Genomic DNA, 21,257 nt, shown 5'->3' on the forward strand with positions numbered 1-21,257 from the left:
TTAATGTTTTGACACAAAAGAAATAATAAAAGAAAAAAAATTAAATAATCATTATGTAATTTAAATATACAAATATGTATGCATAACAATTATCAATTTTGTAATCATGTGTAATTATGTATTGATTTAAGTGTCAGACTAGTACTGATGAGCTTTTTAGCACTTTTTACTTATGCATCCTGCTAAATTCGTAACCCTAATAACCAATATGGATCCAGGAAATTAAATTGGTTGCGAGTACTTGGGTGATTTAAACTATATAAGATGTCCATATGGTTTAGTAACATGTCAAGTATAATTAATCTGATTAAAATTGACCTAACACAAAATATTCATATTTCGAAATTACTATTGCGATTGAATGAGACGGTAAATTTTTGTATGCTATTTATTTGGTTAAAAATTATATTAAATGAAAAATTGTTTTGTAAAAACCGATGTTAACTTTCAATATTAATATACATTTTCTGGGTGTAATTCATATTAGCAACATCGGTTATTTATATAACCGAGGTTGGTAATTTTACTTTAACATTGGTTTTTGAAAAACCGATGTTAACGATAATATTATCAACGTCGGTACTTTCAACATCGGTTGAAAAACCGATGTTGAAAGTCATAAATAACCGATGTAGAAAGCATATTTTCTAATAGTGTTTTATCTTTCATTTTGAGTTTAAAGACCGCATACTATTGATTTAAAACTTTTACATTGTTAATAAATTAAAAATTTATTTTAATATAACTTTTTAAAGATAATTATTATAAAAATTAATAAATTTGTCATGTAAGGTTAATTTATTCATCAATAATCCATGTATATAATCTATTTTCTCTCATTAATTTTAACGAACTGAAGTTTTCGGTCCCAGAGTTAAATTCCAAACCAATTAGCTTAAACCCCTACAAAGTTCATTGCATTCAAGCATCTTTGCCACTCTTTACGCTTTCTTTCAAAGGTTTGGTTTTGCTTCTCTGTTGACACCCCATTTCTAAATGAAGATGGTATTCATGATGGTCAATGCAGAACCATGAGTGGCAAGTCTCAACGGTGGAGGTCGTGATCTTCGTCTGGTGAAGGGCCGAGAAATCATCGCCTCTGCCAAAGGAGGAAGATCCTGACAGTAATGATAATGAGTGGAGAATCCAAAAGTGGCTGAGAGGAGGAAAGGGACTTTTAGACACGATGGTTTTCATAAATTTGCTTTACGCAGAGAGATTCAATGTAAAAAGAGTAACTTTATCAAATTAAGTTTCATTCAAGCTAATTAGTTTAATACTAAAATTTGCTTTACTTTTGAAATAACATCTGGTGAAGTTACTCATTTAATACTCTTTGTACAAATTAAATTTTAGAGAAATGCTAGAAATACATGTATATAGAGAATTATAAAGTGATATAAATATAAGATTTAATTATATTTTATATTTTTTAATTTTTTTAGTTAATTTTATCCCAACAAATTAATTTCACGCATTTTATTCAAATTTTTTAAAAAATTATAAATTTTACCTTCTATCATTTTACTCTTAACATAATTACATTTTTAATTTCAACTTTTTATTCTTTTGATAAATTTTACATTCAACTTTTTTTTTGGCAGATATTATTCCTAAATTTTTATTTTTGAAAAATTTTAGTTCTAATTTTTGTGTTTATTAATGGAAAAATATTGACTAGGAATAAAATTTACAAATTTTTTAAAAGTTAAAGATAAAATGTATCAAATTAAAAAAAATTGGATAAATTTTATCAAAAGTTAAAAAATTAGGATAAAAAATACAATTAAGCTTAAATGTAAAAAATATTGGCACTTTTTAAAAATAAATAAATTAGAGTTATCTTTTGTCAGAAATAATTTCCCTCAAGCCGGGAACACTCTTTATGGGTTACAAAATTTTAACGACTTGAACTAAAACTATAGAAGTATTTAACAAAATCACATAACTAGAACTTCAATACGAAAACACTGATTGAATTGGAATAACTCTGAGTGAGTACTTGGGGATGCAAAAGTTTTATAAAACTAAGCAATTTTTTAAAATCTTTTCATCCCAGCCACAGTCGAATATTCGCGCGCGCAACAATGCTGTTAAATTCGTTTCTTGCATTATTTTCTTTTTTTTTTCGTTCTCTTCTTATTGCTTCCCACTAGCTAGAATCTTTGTAAACAGATATATAGCACATGCGACATGTCCACTCCAGCTCCTAAAGTTTTTTGCTAGCTAGATCGAATTGATGCATCGTAGATTTTCGTTTCATATTCCAGATCGTCCACTGTGAATAGTTTTAAGTCAAAGTAAAATATTGTAAAGCAGTTTTTTATTATTATTAAATTACAAAATTAAAGTCTAGATAAATTTGGTATACTTAAATTTAGTACATTTTTTTTTTCTGGATTTAAAACTATGGATGTCTCTTAACCTATTTATTAGCTAAGTTAATTTTGTTTATAATATGTGAATGTTGTTGACCCAAAAAATTTTGTAAAAAAAAACTAAGTACATTAAACTAATAATTATTTTATCTATTATTATTTACAAAAAGATAAGTAATTTCGGTGTCTGTTTGTATATTTTTTATAAGACGTTAAATTGGGTTTCTATTAATTAATAGTCATTTTCGTCGTAATTTAGTTTATTATTTTTTCTCAATACATATACATTTGTATGTCTTTTTTTATAAAAAAAAATATGTTTTTATTTCATTAATTTAAAGATATTTATCTTTTTGTCCTTTAAGTTTAAATTTGATATTTTTTTTAAAAAAATGGAAACAATTCACATTCTGTCCTTGTCACTAAAATTATTATTTCTTTTGCTGATGAGATAAACATCTGACAACTCACCAAATGCAACAGCTTTAAGGAATCGAATGGTAGGGGAAAAATGATTTTCATGCACGAAAATCATAAATTATAAATATTAATATTTTTTAATTGATCATAAATATTTTTTAGAATATTTATATAAGTTTCTCAAAAATTAAAAATTAAAGAGTTATGTAATATTATTATCAATTATTTTAATTATTTATCACATTAATTATGATATTTAACTAGAGTAACAAAAATTAACTCAGGAAAGTTAGATTTTCATCTCTCTCATGAGAAAAAGTTTGTGAAAAAACATAGCTAAAAACATTTTTAGAAAACATTATTTCCCAAGGAAACAGAAATATTATTCATTTAAAAGATATACTAAACACGAGAAATTAAGATTATCAATCTAAATTCTCAGGAAATTAAAATTTTCTTTCCTGCCAAACATCCCTAAGAGTCGTGTGGTGAAATTCTCACAAGGCTTGTTGATATGATTTAATTTGGAGTCAAATTATTTTTACAAATTGTCCTTTAATTTATTATCTTGTTACAAGAATTGAATTTAAAGAGCATGTAAAGGCTATCAATATATACAAACTCAAGTCCAAAATGGAAGAATAAGAACTCAAGATGGTATACTAAGTTCAAGTGGAAAAATACCCAACCAAGAGATTTAATAATGCACTAACTATGGGCTTACACCATAATTTATTATTATTATTTATAATTAATTTTAATAAATTGTTTGTATTGATGCTAATTAGGAGCCAAGTTTCAACCCAGATTAGATTTTTTAAAAGTTTATTTTAAATTATAAGTTTTGCCTTAAGCATGTTTGGACCTATATGCCTAACTAACTACAACTCAAACGTATTGGAAAGAGGGTTTACCGTTATCTTATATCTCAACCAAAGTCAAACCCGATTCTTGATCAAAATAAGCTGCAGACACCTTGCAAACAACAATTTCCAATAAATAATTAAACAAAATAATAGAATAGTAATAAATATAAAATAATCCACGTTTAGATTCAATGATTAACGGCACTTATGTTAAGTTCACGTGTTTAAATTTAAACAGGGAACTATAAAATAACCCGAGTTAAATTTTAAAAATACACAATGAAAATGAAGCTGATTATATGAAAAACACTAACTCTCTGACATCATTTGGAAGTCATGCATACATCAAAACTACTCAGTATGTGTTTCCTCTCTGGGCAGCTGGCACTGTAGAGGCACGGATTATTATTAATAATAATAAGGACCTCTGTAGAAGCATGGTGAGCTGTTATAATTAGAAAAATGTAATTTTCAGATCAAAATCATCACCATCATAAGTTCAGAATCAAACAAATAATCACTATCCATCAAGCTTTATCTTGTCGTTAGTTTTCCTTTCTCGTCGATCGCCCAGCGATGGGCCAGTAAGCTCTGTTCGGGCTAATCATTCTAGTAAGGACAATAAGGATATTGTTATTGGCACTATCAAATTTTCTATTCACATTACCCATGTGGGTACCTTTTACCTGTATTTCCAAATTATTCCTTGGACGGAATACAATAAAAATGTGTTTTTATTACCTAAACGGAGGTAAAAAAAAAATTGAAATCATGATATCGTTGTACACTTGCACACCGGAATTATGATTTGTTTTTTTCGATCATACTTATTGAAACAAAAATAAGCTTTGGTTGAGAGAGAGAAGACAAAAATGAGATTTCTTGGACAAGAACCCCAACACATCCCAAACCCCAAACGCAACAACAGTACAGATTTAAACCCAAACTAGATCCTTACATCCCCTTGACCTTCATTAGAGAAATTAAGCCACAAGATCATTGCATCCCCTTCGCCTTCTTAAAACCAGACCATAAAAAGCCCCCAAATACTGTTAGAAAATGTTTATTTTATAATTTAAAATTTAAAGTTAATCAGTTTTTGTTTTTAGAAAATAAAATGTTCAGTTTTTTTTTTTTGGTTCAGTTATTTATCTATTAACATTACAATAAGTTACCTATATTATTGTTAAGATTTTAATTTGCACGTTGGAAGTTTGTTGCTGCTTTTGTTTTTGAACGTTAAAAATATTATATGCAATAATTTTAGTTATGATTTTCTTAACGTTGTTACTACACATTGAGTTGATTTCTTTTGTTGCACGCGGCATGTTTTATGGGCAACAGCCAACAGTACATCTTTTTTCCTATAAATATTTAGTTTCTTGAGAGTGTTATATTCTTTGTACTTATTGTTAACCAATACTTATATTATATTTTGAAGCTATATTACTATTGTTTTTTTTTATTTAGTTTGAGATTTTGTATCTTATTTATTTATTTTACAACAAATACACAAACCCATTTGTGTAAACCTCTGGCGGTAGAGGATGACCACCAAGCTCAAGCCCAACAGTGTTGTTCTTGTCACTCCTCGTAGTGAGGTTGTGTGCGACGCCATGCTACTGGATCTTGAAGGGGTGGGTTGCGTGAATCTCGACAAGGGAAGTAGTGGAACTGCACGATCTGGTAAGTTCTATGGTTGGGATGCGACAGTGCTTGGAGGAGTGCAACACTGCTTGACAGGATTAGGGTTATGTAGGGAATTTGGACTTGTGGACAAAAGAGACATTTCATCCTTTTGGTAGTGCCAATAGCACTTTTGGTAATCCCCAGATCATAATCCTTATTATTATTTTAAGATGTAAGTTGTGACATGGGTGTCCATGTGAGAGACTGGAGAATGGGCCATATTATCTCAAATTATCCAAATTGGTCTGCACCTATTTTTTTTTTTACCTTATCTAAGGTCCATTAGCTCTTCATGGTGATGGGTGATATACATTGATGCGTATGCCATGTGCCATCACGCTCATGCTTAAATGCGTAATTAATATAAGAATGATCATGATTAGTGAGTCCAAGTAGCTGCTAGTCCCTTTGTCTTCATCGTCAGTCACCACATCTCCAGCTCTGGCTCTTGCCAAGGTCATAAGTGATGCCTATACACTCTCACCATCATTAGCTATTGCTCTTAGTCTTTCTTCCAATCGAGTACCATTTAAGATGTAAATAATTTTTTTTTTCTTTTCTGCTATGCTCTCACTCCAAATTTCTATCACCATAATCTTAGGTGAACAACCACACAAATTTTAGTAAACTTGCTAAAGGAAAATTGTAAGATTGATAACTTTTAAAAACTAGGAAAAAAAAACTACAAATTAAAAAGTGGCCTTAATTTTTTTAAAATTAAACAAATTATAATTTTTTAATTTTAATTAAAATCATACAAAAAAAATATCTACTTTAATAAATTCAACCTTTTCACTTTTTACTTATATAAACTAAATTTCGTTTTTGATACTATTTACTCACAAATTTTTTAATAATAATAATTATAAATAAATTTACATTTATATTGCTAAATATTTTAATAAAATTATTTTCAATATCTTAAAAATTTACTTGATAGCATTTTGGTTATCAGAAAATATTTTTAATTAGTACATTATGATAGTCTAAATATTTTATATACCGTTATATAATTAATCATGAATTGTCATATATGTTGAAATTCTTGATTTTTATGATAATAGTTCTATAAGATATATTTATGAGTGGTTGAAAGTATAAAATCTTTATAATAATAGTGTATGAAAATAAAATTCCTAGAAAACTTAAGATGACAAATTGTTTAACAAATGTTCTTTTTATCACTGAAAAAGCTCCTTTTATTCATGATGACAAATTGTATAGCTGTGGGAGGCTTATCCCTGTTTATCAAACTTTTGGGGGGCTTATCCCCGTTATCAAAACCGAAAACACAACATTCTTGTTTGATGTCAACAATGCCAAAATGACAAAGTACATAGAAATCCTGCAGACTTGGGTTAGTGAAAATAAATGCTTGATACATATCAATTAACACCATATTACATATTTATGTAAAATGGAAAAGTTTTTTTTTTTGTTTTTTTAGAGAAGTGGTAAAGTTATAATATACATTTTTAAATAATTAATATATGTAAGTAGCATTATCATTTCAATGAATGATTTCAACAATACATTTATAGTAAAAAAGTTGTAGTGTTTTAAAACTAACTCTTATTTTAGTAATTAATAATATAATATATAGTTGGGTCCATGAACAGTACATCATGATAATGATAATGGTATCAGAGTCAACTCTCGTAGCCCAAACTTAACAGAAACAACCGTGGACATTAAACATATTAGTGATATCTTGGCATGCCATGTAGTTAGGAGAATATATAACAAGCTAGCCATTATATAATATGGTAAAAGGCTAAAAGCTTCGATCTCATCGTTATCCTGGATTTAGAAATTGAGGAATATTTATTTATATGGTAAAAGCATATTCCTTAAAGCGTTACATCGTTGATGTAATCTTTTAGTCCCAAAACCTTTTTATATTTCGGATTTTAGTTTTGAAATAAAATGTTGATTGGTCAAAGTTTTTTTCGTGTTATTTTTTAAAAATTATTTTAATGGTTCAAATTTTAAGGGTTAAAAAGGCCATCAAAATATGCGTAGTTGACTGTTTGAAACGAGAAAACAATTTCTTGCGGCTAAAACCCGCCAGAAATTGATCTCCCCTTTTCAAGATTATTTACCTCTTTCGTCCACTTCTCTCACAAGATTTTCCAGATTCAGACCCAAATTTTGAGTTAAACAATCATCAAGAACTTTTTGTGTTAAGCGAAAAATCAGATTCAAGCTCAAACTTTGAATTTTGTGAAGTCGAAGTCTTATCGAGAGAGAGAGGTTTGTCGAGCTTGCCAACGGCGAGGTATTCAACCATGCACGAATCGTATCCCTCGTCGGTGGCAAGCAGAGCAGCGGCGCGTGAGTATATTCTAACTCGAGATCGTGGAATCGATCTCCGCTTCCACCGCCTACTGCGCTGCCGCAGGGATCCCCTCCATCTTCTTCCTCCCTCGCGACCATGCTCTTTCTCCTCCTTCCAGATCCATACAATTTGCTTCTTTGTTGTCGTTCAGTACACTCACTGTAATTTCATTTCTTTTTGTTTGGATTTCAATTTAATATGAAACATGGAATGAGGAACAATGTTATTGGGTGGGGGTCGAATTTACTCATCAGAGTTGCGGAAACGGAAGTGGAATCAATTGGAGGAATTCTTAAAGAGGAAAAAACAGAAGGCAGAAAGGATTTTAAAAGGTAAAGGTAAAAGCATTCAAAAATCTAGTTTGGAATATGTATTTGAGTACTATTTTGGATTTGCAAAATTTGGACATAAAAAGATCTGGAGAAAGGGAAAGCAAATGAGATCCGCAAAGGTCGGAAATTCTAGCTGATGGTGTCTGTGTTCTTTAAATTTTCTACTATAATAGGAATACTTCAGTTTTTGGTATTTTCTAGATGATTTTTAGTTGCTAGAAATTGAACTCCAGTTAAATAATTAAAAATAACATTTCACAGTCTCAGAAACCAGTCAATATGTTATTTAGGATTAAAATTTAAAAATATGAAAATTTTTTAGACTAAGAACTTAATTATTTCTTTCATAAAATTACATGTGTTATTCAGACGGCGGGTCCAATTTACAAAGCTTTGGCCTGTTAAGATTAAAAAACAAAGATTGTGATCCTGTAATGATAAAATATGTTTCATGAGATATGGTTACTGCAACATCAACCTTACTGGTGGCATTAATATTAGAGATCAAATATCAATTTCTGCATTATTTTATTGAGGATTCCGCTTCTCATATGCGGTTTTTTTTATCGGCCACTTCTCATATGCGGTTGAATGCCTTTAATTTATGTTGAGGTATATCATAAGTTCATAAGAAGATAGTATTTAATATTGAGCTCATCTAACTACTAAATTAGTAAGTCTAGCATGAAGTCTCACTCAGAGCGTAACTCTTGCTTAGTGTGCAAGTCAGACTTAGCGCGAGAAGGCTCATGAGGAAAAGTTCAATGCGTGTTTAATGCACAGATGTGCATGCAGCGCGAAGTCGGCGTGAAAAGTAGCCTACCTCAGGCCTATAAAAGGAGTAGGAAGAGAAGACACATCAAGTATGAGAGCTCTCCAGTGCAGAAATTCAAAGCTTGAGCCTCTCCTTTAGGGGAAACCCTCTTTCCTTAGTCATTCCCCATTTTCTTATTACTAGTCATCCAATCATTTCTTTCATTAATCTCTGAAGGGTAAAGTTTTTCATGACTATGAGAGGTTAAACTCCTCTGTTGGAGCCTAGCAGCCAGTGCCCTTCTAATGTAACTGCTCTTCTTAATTATTAATGCAATTTCAATTTCAATTTCTGTTGTTGTTTCTTTTTTGTTTTTCATTGCTATTGTGTGGTTTGACTATTTATGCATCTGTTTTTAGGGGTTATTCATTGGGAAATGGTAATGTTTAAAGAACTGAGAAATGACATCTCAACATTGCATTGCTAGGGATAAAGTGACTTTGTTGTGCCTCTACATACAACTTTATACTACTTAATGTTGTTTATGATTTCATCTTTGCAAAGAGATTTGAGAGAGATAATACATAAATTACGCTCTTTATTGTGGTGAGGATAAAAATTAAGAAAACATTTAATAGAAAAAATCATTAATATTGCATCAAAGGTAGTTAGGCATGTTAGGCCCCAACATAGGACTCAACAGTCGGTCTTTCATTCTAATTTTTACTATTTGTGATAAAATTGATATACTTATCAATCAGTTAACAACTTTGATTAAAACTTCTTTAATTTGTCCAAATCATCAATCTAAAGATACAAAAACAGATCCCTCTCTGTGAGATAGTGGTGTGTTTCCTTTATTTTCTGCTTTTAGCCACACTTGATGTTGAACATTTTTTCTATTTTTATTTGATGAATAGTCTACAAACATGGATAGTATATATTCCTGATTAAAGCCACTTTAATTGGTCCAAATAATCAATCTAAGGATACAAAGGTGAGAACATTTGATTGCTCTGCTTTTAGCCACACTTGATTGTGAACATTTTTCTAATTTTGCTTGTTTTGGTGAAACTGTATTCTGTATAGGACTACCTAATTAATGACTACGGATATTGTGTATAGCAATGGTACATTTGAAAGGAATAGAAAGGAAATGTGAACAGTATAGCTGCAGATAGAAGGTATTAACAGGGTAATTTGTTTAACAATGAAGTTTGATGATTTGTGAAACAAAGTTCGGAGTTAAGGAGAATATGGTTAAATAGTATTGTAAATAGGTATCACTGTATCAGTAACTGCATTGCGATGTTGTGGACATTCAAAGATGTGGAGTTTGTTGCGCAAATTTTTGAAAAGTAATTGTGAACATGTACTGTTGAATATTGTAATTTAGTCATATAATTAGAAGTGGTTATTGGCAATGGAAAATGAGGTGTATGCAGTATTGGACACCTAGATGCTAGTGTTATTAAAGAGTAAAAGAGTGAATGAATGGCATTGGGCTATTGGCTAAAGGAGAATGAAATTGTGTGGTTTTGCAATGTTGATATTCAATGAGAGTGAGAGAATGCAAATTTTTTGGCCAGGTTTATTAGTACATTATGGAAAGGAGAGAAATGTTAAGAGATGGTGAAAATCATATTCTAGTCCTGGCTAAATGCTAAAGCGCGCCCCAAAAATACTTAATCCTTTTGCATGCCAATTGGTACCTCAATCCAATGAAGTATATAAGAGCAATCTGAAGGAAATATGCAGACAAATTTGCAAGAATAAGGGAGAGAAACAAAGTCTTGTGCAAGTTCATAAGGTGCTAAATCAAAAAGAAGGATGCCTAGCTTTACATTTGTAAGGTTAATCATATTAGGATATTTGATGGCGTCTTTCACGTTATAAAATAAGGTTAATCATATGTAGTGAATGTGTGAAACTCATTTATCCATATTATAGTGTAACCAGATAATTAACGTGCATCTCTCTATACACAGAGAAAGGAGGGCTTTGTTACAATATATAGATATACATGCATCAATTTACCTTTTTGTATATAAAAATAATTTTTCTCACTTGATCAATATTATATTATATATATATATATATATATATAAATTTTTATTTTAATAATTTTATATTGATAAAGGTGAAATTTCATTCCAAATATTAATTGTTATCATCTGAGCCAAAAATATCTACCATTAAATATATATTTATTTTGATTTTAAAACACATCATCGAGTTTCTTTTGTTACCCATTTTCAGTTAATAAGAAAATCACTTAGTTGCTGGTTTGTGTACCCAAAAGAACCAAAATACATCATTAATTATAATTTGCCTGCTTTTAAATTTGTGCTGGCCCAAGTGATAATAACTCATATTCATTAAAACATGCATTCGTTCAAAATAAAAATAGAAAAAAATGTTCAATTTGATGCTCGATATTATTTTAGAAATATATTCTCTCATTTAGAGAGTGTGAAGGGATTCTTACAAAAAGTAAGAATGATTAATGTATTTAATTGCATATGATGTACTTAAAAGAACAAAGTGATGGAAGGACAATGCATGTGTTTTGATTATAAAAAAGTAGTACTAATTAATCTCCTTTTAGGGCAGGCCAGTTAACCAAAAAGAAGGCGCGCTTTAATTTAGTTTAATCATTTTGAAAGTTTCTATTATATTGCTACTTTAATTAAAACAAACCGACTTTCTTATGGAGTGGGGAAACCTTTTTTTCGCGGGAGAATTCATTGTAACCGGAAACGAACAAGAAAACAATCTTTTATTTCTTTTCCGTTGTGATTACTGTTTGGCCAGTTTTGAGCACTCGTACGTGTCTAGTTCTTCTGTTATCTATTCATTATTATTATTATTATTATTTGTTCAGTTTCAAGTTTCAACTTACCCGGTCAGAGCGACAGCTTCATTAATCTTGGAGGTTGCTTTAGTGGTTTCGTCAAGGAGAAGTTCCACGTTCAATGTGTTTGAACACACTACTTAATGAGATCGTGGAATGATTTAGAAAAGAGAACATATCTCATATGAGATATCTAATGGTGCTATACGTATATACTCTCATGAGAGTGGAATAATAGGTGATGCTGATGAGAATGTGAGATTAAATCAAAGTTGATTATCTATTCATTTTTAGGAATAGATCCATCCATGTTTATTAATGTGGGAGTAAACTCTCCCTACAACTTTTCTTAATATAATATAAATTTAAACTTTATACATTTCGGTAAAAAAAAGATTTATGTTATTAATCAATTAGATATCATTATAGCATGACTTTATATAAAGTTATTGTAAAAATAAACAAATTTAATCACATATATAATAATTTTTAATTAAATAAGATTGTAAAATTTTTAATACTTTTTTGGATAATAATATTTTTTTAATATAATACACATATTCTTTAGTCAGATATGTATAGTTATAAATTATCCTTATAATTTAAAACAGATATTATTCCTATAACTAAAAATCTCTGAATTTTCACTATTTATTGATTACATAACTGATGCCATGGTGTGTGGCTGAGATGTTAAAGTGACCAAGGTGCCAAAGTTATATAATGGAGGTATATGGCTGGTTTAGGTCCAGAATATTATTATTATTCACAGCAGAAATCCAAAATTTGTTAATCATAAATCACGTTCAGTGATATTGTTATTTTTTTGGTGTGTGAGCTTCAGAACATGACGATAAAGAATCTGTGATTTGCGTATAACCAGTATCGCGTTCATCACACTGGTTGACGTAGATCATGGATTGTCATAGCAGAGAAATATTTTTATGTGTGTTTTTTCCCGTGTTGTAATCAATATGCAGCAGCAACAGTACGTAACATAGTAAGAAAATAAAAGATGCACAAGATACAAGGTATGATCCACCACAGCACCAATCCCCTTGCGGCACATATATCCTGAATTAATGTTTGCACTTTCAAACGTTCGTATGAGTTTCAGAACGTGTTAACAGTTCATAACCAGTGACCCTTCAGCAGAACAGCATCATTGCTCTGCTCCCCAATACCAGGGCATCTTGGGTCACATGGATACCCATGTGGCCTAGGCGTGTAGCGTATCCAACAATGCATGGCTCAACCTAGCTAACCCACTACAATGCCTTATTTTATTCCTCATAATATATACTACTATAGTTTATGTACATTTAACATGCTCACACAGTCACACCACTGGTATGGTATAAGTATTCCATTCACAAACCAAACCACGGCAGCAGTCATATGTGGGCTCAACCCTCTATGCGGGGACCGATTCCCCTAACTATCACACGTGTAACAATTTTGCATCTTTCCTTTCCCAAGAACCTAACACGTGTACTACAGGACCATTAATAACCAGCACAACCTCTGACACCTTATAATGCCAATGTTCCTATTTCCCAATCTTCCCGATGCTGCTGCTTTATTTTTGTTATGTGTTGTGACTCTACTACTGCGTGTGATCCGGATTCACAATAATTAATTTGATTATGTGTTTAGTTTATACTGTAGTAGATGTTTCAGTCCAATCAGAGGTTCGTAAAAAAGAATAAGAAAATGTTGCCTCAGTTGAATGAAATTAAAATGTGTATTTAACCATACGTTTTATACCACTATAGAACATATAATATGGTTTTCCATCGCTTACCCGAATATGGATTTGATATGATCCTGTTGCTGTTACCATAGTTATAATTATTTTTTCTTTTTATAGTTTTCAACTACTAGCCAGGTTGGGGTTGGTGGGAGCAAGAGTAGTTAGTATATATAATAGTGATACTAAAACCATTAATTTTTTTATCTCCTCCTAAGATCACGAGCCACAACTCAAGAGGAGATGGAGAAGGGGGGAATATATTAGAAAGGCGTAGTTAGTGAAAAAGAGAGAAGACAAATGGCATAGAAATGATGTTCGCTTTTGGCCAATAATTGAAACTTTCAAAATCTTAGTTTAATTCAATCTGGTGGACTCCATCTTTCCACGTCCGACACAAATTAACAGCTGAGCGTTGTCAAAGGTTGGAGCCATGTTGGTGTCTCTATTCCAAATATCTATGTTATGTTATTCCTCCCATCAAACATCTCCTTTTGAGTGGATTCCAACTCTTCATTCAACCATGTAGATTCCCTAACCAAAAGTTTAACCTTCATTGTCCTCCTTATGAACTCAATTTAATTCGAAAGCCCCCCTTCTCATTTATTAGATTCCCTTTCGCCCTAAGTGAGTTACTTCATGGCCAAAAAAACAAAACAAACAAATAAAGAAGTGGGTTCCTTAGAACTTAAGCACCAATTATTCGGCCAGTCCCTGTTTCTCTCTTCTTTTCTTTTTTCCTAACTTTGCTATATGTGCATAGCACGCTAGAATCTAAGCCATAACCTTACAGAGTCTCGATCATTACATTATGGCTTAGCTTTTTTGTGTGTTTCTTGTTTCAAGAACACGGGCAGGCACCAAGCTTTATGCATGTGTATAATATCTCTGGTCACTTCACATGATTTGTGATTGTTAGTTTTTTATAGTATTAGTTTTGGCCATGTCTTATTATTATTATACTATATGGTACCACCTCGAATACCTACTTAAACAAAGCAGGCAATTGATACATAAGATAGTGGACACCCAAATGTAATGCATTTCTCCCAAACCTTTCTTCCCTTTCCTTTAGAAAATATTGAGCATCGGTTTCTGTTATCAATATGCAAAATGAAACACCTTTTCTATATACGGGACACGAAGCCTCCTTTCCTATTTTATCGCCAAGCTGCATGTGATTCTAGAACCTAATTATCTAACCTAGCATCTCTATATAAATAATTGCTAAAGGCCTAGTTACTGACATTCAATGTAAAGTAAACAAATTATGGATCTAGAATCAACCAAAGACTTCATTTTATTGGTCTTACTACCAAAATTTCTAAAATGTTACTTTAATCTTCTCTTGCTTCACCAATTATTGATCTAAAATCAAACAACATGGATGTAGTGTACAACAGACACATATTGATGGCTATACTAGAGGTTTTAATTTTCTCACTACGTCTACTACTTTTAGTCCATTTTCTGATGCTTGTGAGCATATGCATATCTCTCTATTGGGTTTATGGTAATATATATGAATCGATGACATAATTGCCAATACTCAAAGAAGTACAGAATAGTTAGTATACTGCATTATTGATCTAAAATAGAACATGGATCGATGTAGTGTACAGACATATTAATTTATGGCTATACCAGAGCCTAGAGAGGTATTTAATTTTCTGACTACATATATATTCTTAGTCCAATTTCTGATGCTTATGAGCATATCTTATTGGGTTTATGGTACTATAAACGAATCCATGATATAATTGCCAATACTCAAAGGAGTACAGACTTGTCAGTATACTGCATTACAGAGAGAAAGCTATGGGAGTGTATCTGGCATGGACAAGAGATATTGATTCAAGCGTTGAATAATGACAGCATAGAATTGAATTTTTTGAGCACCAAAAGAGTCTAGCCCACAACTACTACTTTTGAGTCAGCTTCAGATACAGGATAGAAATATTCTAATAAGCCAAGTCCATGAGGGCCCCTCTTACGCTTATTACCTGAATCTCCAAGCACCCAATCATTGATGGTGATGATGATCTTATCTCCACATTAAGGATTTCTTACTGAGATATTGGAAACCCGTTTTTCCTGCTATTGCATATAAGTTCTGATTTGTTATTCACGTGCCATCAGTGGTCCTAAGCACCACACAAGTGGATGATTGTACGTAGGGATAGACAGCCTTTCTTTTTTGACATGGCTATGTATAATGCAGCCAACTATGAATAAAATATTATAGACTTTTAATCCACAATAAGTTTAGCTAGCACAATCAATTGTTTTCCAAAAGAAGAATGTCCATTAAGGTTTGTGTAACCTTCATTATGAAATCATTTATATTGCAGAGAACGAAACCAATAATTGAGAATAAATCAATAATTACAAAGAGCATTTATAGGCTGAATAATTGTCTATAAAGAACTGCTTCGGTTTACACTTGCCCTTTCTCCCTACTTTTATTTTTTTTTTCCTGTTTTTTTCAATTAAAAGCAAATGATTAGATATGAAACGAACTTAAGCCTTTTACCTCTTGCCCCATAGGCCAAAAGACTATCATAGTATCATTATTTCATACACTCATTAAGATGACATCAGTCTAATTAATTAGTTCTTTGCTCATGTAGTGCATCGTAAAAATACAGCCATGTTTTTCCAAAATTCTGTTAGCGACGGTATTTCCAATGTTATTTTACCATTTAACGAAGACCAATTCGTACGAGCATGCAAGCCATGATTGTGAGACTTTACTAAGCATGTCACGACTCAGAACTTAAGAGTATACAATATATATTGTTAGATACGTAACTTGTAATATATATTATCATATTTGGAAAAGTACAAAATTAATCCATTCAGAATTACATTTGATGCAACAGAGACTTTTCCCCTGTACTACACAAACTACGTGGCTAATTACATCAACGTAGACGCGCTTCAAACTCAGAAAGACACTTTTGTCTTTCCTTTTTCCATACATTTTTGTTCTCTGTTCTAATCTGAACAAAACATAGAAAAAAGGGTCCTATATGCTACCCTAGCTGATCTCCATTTTTTTGGCAGGGTAGGGATGTACATTATCATTCTATCCATTTACACCCGAGAACGTGTTCTGAGTCGGAGGGATACTTGTTTCCACTCAACCAAACGTTGAAGGAAATCCATCACCTGCATGAAACAAACAGATGAATATAAGTAAACAAATAAACAGATATATTTTACGCAAAAATAGATGAAATAAGGGAATTAATCAAATAATACTTGCCTCGTTTGGTTCTTGTAAAGAGTATGATGCACTAGTGTCCTTTGGAAATTTCGAGACAAGAATCCCAGAACCTTGTCCTCTGTCTCTTAATTTCTGCTTATCATAAAACAATTAAAAACCATTAGTTAGTTCAAATTATCCCAAAAAATCTACTAACAAACATAATATATTAACTCTAACTAGGCAGTATTTTTTTTAGAGAAATAACAAATGAATAAAAATAGATTAAGATCATTGGATACCTTGAATGCATCTTCATCGGTTTTATCGTCTCCAATGTAAACAGGAAAGACATCGTTACAGTTGGCAAATCCTGTTGAAAACGATTAATTTTTTAGATATCAATTGACAAATATAAAAAATTACTATATATTTAGAAGCATGTGGTTATAAAACAATCTTTCAGTGAATAAATTAATCCCACAGGGTGTGGGTGTCGTCGTCTTAGTTGTTTGTAATGGTCAAACACTTGGAAGAATTATCCAACTACTGGTCCTCAACAGTGGCTTATGTGTGACTTTGTGCAATTATTATGTTGTTCAATATATGCATTGCTTGTGACAAATAAAACGATCGAAGAATACAAATGCATTGGATTGGATTAAAACCTACCAAGTGACTCTAACAAAAATTCCAGCGCCTTTCCTTTGTCCCATTTAATAGATGGACGAATCTCCAATACCTGTAATAAACAAATGTAATTGAAAGTGAGACATCTCTCCTTTCTTATTCTTAATCCTCCTTTCAAAGCTATCTTTAAACTAAATCAAATACCCCACCACATAAACAAAGTACTAAATAACAAGAAAGAGAAAATAAAACAATGGCCCACCTTCCTTCCTTGGTTAAGACGAAGCTTCGGGTACTCTTTTAATACTGATCTCACTTCTTGTGCCAGTTCACTCCATTTCTGTGTATATGATGACACTTAACTCAGCCAAAGTCCAAATCACAATTTTGTGGCAGCCATAGTATGCATTATGTCTTTAAAGTTTATGTACCTTTTCATCAACGCAGCGAAAATGAACAGAACAGCAGAACTTATTGTTCTCCACCTTGGCTCCAGGAATTGATTTCATTTTCTCAACTAATTGTTGGTGCACCTGAAAATTGGTACAAAGAAAGAAAGAAAGAAACTTTTATTTACTATAATTTTTAAAATTAAAGAAGTATTAGGATGAGCAGAGGAGGCATGTAAAATTGACCAACCTCATCAATCATGGGAAGAAATTCACTGGCAGGTTGAAAAAGAACTGGCTCTCCTTTGTCCTGCAAATCATAATCAAACTAAAATTAATATATTTTTTTTCTAAAGAAAAATCATGGCCTTACTATATTGCCCTACAGTTAGTTGTCTTCACTCACTTTGCTGTATTTGCAGTCTCTTGTTGGCCCTTGAATATCCATGCCATGGCTTCCAGCATAATATAGCTCAGCCAAGCGAACAAAACTGTAAACCTATTTTTTGCAAAAGGACACCAAATTACTCCTTTTTTTCCCAAAAAGAAAAGGGAAGAGTTGTTGAAATTAAAAGGCAAAGCATACCTTGTCTTTGCATCTGCCGGTAACTATAGCAGTAGGAAAACACCTTGCAAGTTTCCTCACCGTTCTCCTCATCTGTCATCATGTGACAATACCATATGCACGTTAGCCACCAAATTATATGTATATTATATGATATGATATTATGATGTGCTCAATAATTGTAAGCATAATACTAACCGAATCCGACATGAAAGCATGGTCTGGGTCATCAACAATAGGCGACAAAGTACCATCATAGTCGAGGAACATGACAATTTGCTTTCCCCTGGACGCATCCATAATTTGCTCAAACATGTCTAATGCTGAAGGGTGGCGAAGCTGTTTAACAAAGAACATGCGTTTAGAACAAGATCGGATCCATTAGTGGTTCAATATATATTTATATATATACGTGGTTCTCACAATCCAAGAGCTGTGTTCTTCTGCGAGAGAAGAGGTGGATTTGGAATTGGTTGGAGAAGAGGCTCTCATGGAATCAACCCATGCATTAATTCTTTGTCCTCCATTGATTTCGAGGTTCTTCAAAACCCTCCTCCTCGGAATGGGAATGTACCCCGGCGGCGGCGGCGCCGCCAGTGGCTTCTGTGCCACGGCTATGTCCCCCTTGATCCCGGATTTTGTCTTGGACACTATTGCATTCTGCGTCATTTTCACTGCAGATAGAAGCAAATTATTATGATATTGTGAATACTATAGAGTAGGCACATATGTGTGCATCAGTTTGAGGATATGAAGGAAAGTTAAGGTATTGAACCTTAATGTTTTGTTATATTTGAGCCCTGAACAGAGAGGCGAAAAGATCACAGGGATGGAAGAGAAGAGAGAGTATGGTATGTGTGGGGGAGATGACACAGCCCCTAGCTTTTATTTATACTTGTTATAAACCCTGCTGGGACCCACGCTTGGTCCCACACCCCTACCCCGATATCCTTCAGGTCCCCGCCACATACCATACTCCCTTGCGTTTTCCTCTCAATTTCACCACCAACTTTCATTTTTTTTAATCAATAAATTATTGCGTTATTATTGTTTTAAAATATGATTAATCAAACAGACATTTTTTTTATATCAAAATACCAGAATAAAAAGACACTCCAAATACTATCCCATAAAACATTATATTTTTAAGTGTCATCAGAAATTCACTTAGAAGATCAGTGCACAAATTAAAACTGCAAGCAATTTCATCTTGTTATAATTATTTAACTAGTTTTTCGGCTGCAAGAGGATCTTCCTTTGAAAAAAGTGGTATCAAAAAAACTTAAATCCACACCTATATAAAGATTATAAGTTTATTTCTAATTTTTAATTATTTGTGTCAAGCCAAGCGTTTATCAAACACGCATTTTTGTTTGGAACAGATGCCAGATGGTGTTGGTGTTTGTATAATTGCTACTCAATTCCAGGTCCACCAAGTCACCGAACAAAACAAAGGCATAGAGCACCAAGTTATTAATTTCATTCATGAAGTGACACAATATTATTACTCTTCTATTCTTTCTTTTTCTTTCCCAACTAGGCTAGGAAATAAAATAAAATAAAATATCTCCACGTGGCCGACATCCCTTAGCCGACTATTTCACCGGGGCTTCCTGCCACGGCACTTTGGAGTGGGGTAGTATTAATATTCAATATTTAATTAAATTTGTAATTTTTTTATATATAGTGAGAATAATATAAATACACAAATGGAAATGGTATTCTATATTATCATTCACTCACAAAACCGTGACATATATAAGTTTGTTTAGCTTGTACAATAATTATTTTAAAAGATGCTTTATTATTGATTAGTAATATTTTTTTTTATATTAATGTTTACTTGTTAAATTCATAAAATAACATGTTAGACAAAGTGAAATTGAGTTAAGACCCTTTAAGATATAAAGTTTCAACTTTGTATATGACAAATAAAATGTAATCACCTAAAAGAAATTGTGATTAGAAAAAGAAATTCACAAAACCAGTATATACTTTACACAACGTAACATAATAAAAAAAATCATATAATAATCTCTTGTTATCTAAAAAAATCATATAATAAAATGGGGCAAATATATATTCTTGTGTAATAATTTTGAGTACTCGTTTCAGAGAATAATAGGGCCTCATTTGATTTTTTTTTGTCATTTATTTTTGCTTTATATTTTTTTAAACAATACTACACTACTTAGAAATCAACTTTTTTTTTCATTCAAAATATATAAGTTTTCAAATTTGTTTTTAAAACTAAATGATAGAAACCCTTGATAGATTTTTTTTTTTTTTTTTGCATTTTGTTTCAAGTGTTCTATTCAAATGCCCAATAAACAAACTAAAAAAAAATAGAAATGTGCTTAACAGATAAACACTTTCAAAATATGCTTGAGAGACAAAACAAAATTCACAAAACAGAAAATCCTTTTGGAAAACTGTTAACAATAAGGTTTAAGATTCTCACTTTCTTCATTTTATGATTAACTGACTTTTTATATTTTTCTCTTCCTTTGTTACACAGATAAATTAGTTATTCACACAAACTTAAAAGAGTGGGATTAATTTTTTAAGATTATATATACCTTTTAAAAACATTAAGTTATTGCTATTATGAGTACGTTATTATCATCGAATTTAAATTATATTAAATTTATTGTTTTTATAAATATGGTATTATATTTAAAATCACATTAAATATTTTTATATTTTAATAAATCTAATTGCCTTCAGAATATTATTGTTATAACTATATTCTTATTTTCAAATTTACATAAAATTAAATCTTATTTTTAATATATTTATATTAACTTTATTAATTAAAAAAATATGACAAAAAATTGATTTATATAATTAATATATTTATATTTGAAAGGTATTTACATCCATGCTAATTAGATATAAAAGCCAAACTACAAAAGTGTATTTTCACTTGGCTTATATTTTTTCGGTGGGGAGAGAATGGGGATAGAACGTCTGCCTCTTTCTTTTGTACGCGGCGCTAAAATTGGGACTTATTTTTATCTAGTTATATAATAAATATAAACGAGACTTTAAACTAAATGAAATAATGCCTAATTTTATTCATTT

At 31.3% G+C, this 21,257-nt stretch overlaps 1 protein-coding gene and 1 long non-coding RNA gene across 2 annotated transcripts; one reads left to right on the plus strand and one right to left on the minus strand.

The window, feature by feature from the left end:
- The first annotated feature begins 7,362 nt into the window (after nt 1–7,362).
- LOC114424491 lies at nt 7,363–9,140 on the plus strand. The gene is made up of 2 exons (XR_003668995.1): nt 7,363–8,023; nt 8,742–9,140. It is a non-coding gene; the product is annotated as an uncharacterized LOC114424491 (long non-coding RNA).
- A 7,035-nt stretch (nt 9,141–16,175) lies between these two features.
- On the minus strand, nt 16,176–19,036 carry LOC114422029 (probable trehalose-phosphate phosphatase J). Its single transcript, XM_028388202.1, has 12 exons — nt 18,949–19,036; nt 18,597–18,847; nt 18,372–18,512; nt 18,195–18,266; nt 18,015–18,107; nt 17,859–17,918; nt 17,651–17,752; nt 17,482–17,559; nt 17,262–17,331; nt 16,892–16,962; nt 16,650–16,742; nt 16,176–16,552 (listed from the first exon to the last, which is right to left on the minus strand). Exons 2-12 carry the CDS (start codon nt 18,840–18,842, stop codon nt 16,478–16,480), a joined length of 1,101 nt encoding a protein of 366 aa, XP_028244003.1. The 5' UTR covers nt 18,843–18,847; nt 18,949–19,036; the 3' UTR covers nt 16,176–16,477.
- Between the last annotated feature and the right edge of the window lie 2,221 nt (nt 19,037–21,257).

This window comes from Glycine soja, chromosome 8 (genome assembly GCF_004193775.1).
Source record: "Glycine soja cultivar W05 chromosome 8, ASM419377v2, whole genome shotgun sequence".
Taxonomy (NCBI): Eukaryota; Viridiplantae; Streptophyta; class Magnoliopsida; order Fabales; family Fabaceae; genus Glycine; species Glycine soja.